Source organism: Engraulis encrasicolus, chromosome 20 (assembly GCF_034702125.1).
Source record: "Engraulis encrasicolus isolate BLACKSEA-1 chromosome 20, IST_EnEncr_1.0, whole genome shotgun sequence".
NCBI lineage: Eukaryota > Metazoa > Chordata > Actinopteri > Clupeiformes > Engraulidae > Engraulis > Engraulis encrasicolus.
The window spans coordinates 5,001,864-5,004,363 of record NC_085876.1 but is presented as its reverse complement, the minus strand read 5'-3'; the positions used below and the strand labels follow the sequence as shown (position 1 = coordinate 5,004,363).

General features: G+C 51.1%; 1 protein-coding gene across 1 annotated transcript in view; it reads right to left on the bottom strand.

The window, feature by feature from the left end:
- Window positions 1-2,500, bottom strand: part of dlgap3 (discs, large (Drosophila) homolog-associated protein 3) — a 45,509-nt gene that overhangs the window by 14,083 nt on the left and 28,926 nt on the right. The window contains exons 13-15 of the mRNA XM_063186128.1: window positions 1,817-2,105; window positions 772-956; window positions 298-392 (exon numbers count right to left, since the gene is read on the bottom strand). Of these exons, the coding sequence (XP_063042198.1) occupies window positions 298-392; window positions 772-956; window positions 1,817-2,105 (569 nt within the window). The remainder of the gene's footprint in view (window positions 1-297; window positions 393-771; window positions 957-1,816; window positions 2,106-2,500) is intronic.

Below are 2,500 nucleotides of genomic sequence, written 5' to 3'. Positions count from 1 at the left end.
GAATGCAGGGGAGACGTTCAGGGGGGTAAAGTTTGACTCAGTCACCAGGGCCCCATGTATATAGGGGGCCCACACACAGTTCGATTTATGTAGATATATGGCTGAGGGGGTTCATTGGAGCTGATTGGACATAGGGCCCACAATTTGCTGATACACCCCTGCTTGAAGGAATGCAAAAGTGTTGTATACACGTAAATTGTGTCCTTTCAGGAAATCAAGGTGGGAGAGAAGATAAGATAGGAAAGGAGAAGGCAAGAGGAAAGGATAGAAGAGAGGAGATTAGTGGAGTTCTCGTACCTCTTGTCGTCCTCCACTTGAACCCCAATGGAGTGCACCTCCCTCAGAGACCTCCCCTCTCCCTCAGAGTCCGACAGCGTCTCAGAGCTGTCCACCTACACACACACACGAGCGAGCACACACACACACACACACACACACACACACACACACACACACACACACACACACACACACACACACACACACACACACACACACACACACAATGACAAATACAGAAAAGCGTGGATTAAGCACTCAAGAATCACTGCACAGCTACAGAATGCATCTGAGCTTGCAAGTCACTCACACACACGCACGTGCACATGCACACACGCATGCACGCACGCACACATGTAGGCACATACGCATGCTTGCATGCGCGCGCACACACACAAACACAAACACACACGCGCACACACACACACACACACCACACACACACGCACACACACACACACACACACACCACACACACACACGTGTTCTCACCTGCACCGCAATGGAGGGCCTGAGTTTGCGAGCGCGCCCCTCTGGCTTGTGCTGGTCTATGGAGGTGTTTGCCGAGCCTGAAGCCACCATCTTGCTGAAGGACATGGCGCTCTGGGGCAGGGAGGCAGACTTCCCCAGACTCCCCCCGTGGCCCATGCCCCTCTCCCTATGGCTCCTCATCCCACCTGAGAGAGAGAGAGAGAGAGAGAGAGAGAGAGAGAGATAGACAGACAGACAGACAGACAGACAGACAGACAGACAGACAGACAGACAGACAGACAGACAGACAGACAGACAGACAGACAGACAGAGATAGAGACACAGAGAGAGAGATATAATCATAATCACATTTGTTATTGTTTTTTTGGTTTCTTTGCCTTTTTATTTAATTAAAATGAGTTCATCATTGATGCTAATAAAGCATCATTTTATTTGATTTGATTTAATTTGATTAGAGAGAGAGAGAGAGAAATTAATTAAATTTTGCATATACTTTAGTTAGTAGGACGAACTACAGTAATACTCATGGAAGACTGTTTCAATTGGACTCTCTATTGTGGAAATGACCCTGGAAAACTGACTAAACCAGAAACAATAGAAAAGCAAATCCAATAAATTACACGCGCGCTCAACAATGCAACACTTCCCAACACACACCCACACCCACACACACACACACACACACACACACACACACACACACACACACACACACACACACTCACATACACACACATGCACGCCCACACGGACATGCACGTATAAAGACACACTCGTATGCACGCACGAACACACACACACACACATGCACGCCCACACGCACATGAACACACATCTTTCAACCTCCCCCTCCGGGCCACTGACAGCTTTGGCCGTGGCCGGGCCTAGGGCAAAGTCGTCTGAAAGGGCCCCCCAACCCAATACATACATACAATGGAATGAGGACCCACTTATGGGCCCCCTCTCTCCCTGGGCCAGGGACAACTGTCCCTTTTGTCCCCCCCTGTCGGAACCCCTGCCCCCCCCCCTCTCTCCAGTGTCTCACCACTGCTCTCCAGCAGGTTATCAGCTGAGCTGCTGTGCTTGGGTCTCATCATCATCCCTCCTCCCCCTCCCCCACCCCCACCATGCTGGAAGGACGCCTCTCTGAACAGCCCCCCGCGTCCTCTCCCGGAGTCGAGACCGCCGTCCAGGCTCTCGGCTGAGTTGCTGTTCTGCCGGTTCCGGCCCGAGCTAGGGTAGACGCCGGCCCGTGACGAGGTGGAGCGAGTGCTGCTGGGCTCGGCGCCGTCCACTGAGTTGCTGTGCTGCTTGGTGCGCGGGTGCGGCTGGGGCTGGATGGAGAGAGAGAGAGAGAGAGAGAGAGAGAGAGAGAGAGAGAGAGAGAGAGAGAGAGATTTTTGTTACGCTTCAGTCTTGTGTCACACAGACACATCCTCTATGTCAACACCCGATCCCAGGCTGAGAGTGCACTTTGGCTATGCTGTATGATGCATGGGCAAGAAATATCTTTAAAAACATTGTAACTTGTCACTTACAGTAATTCCCTGTCACCCACTTGTGCGCATCTGCGTTCCTTATGCCGAAATGTTGCATTTCAGAGAGAATTGTAATTTTGTGAGAAGAGGGTGCATGTCTACAACCACTTAACAAGGGGATTCCTTGGCGTCCACTGGCAAACTACAGGGTGGTGAGCAAGCAAAAAGAGGAAGAAGAATAATGCTGTGTG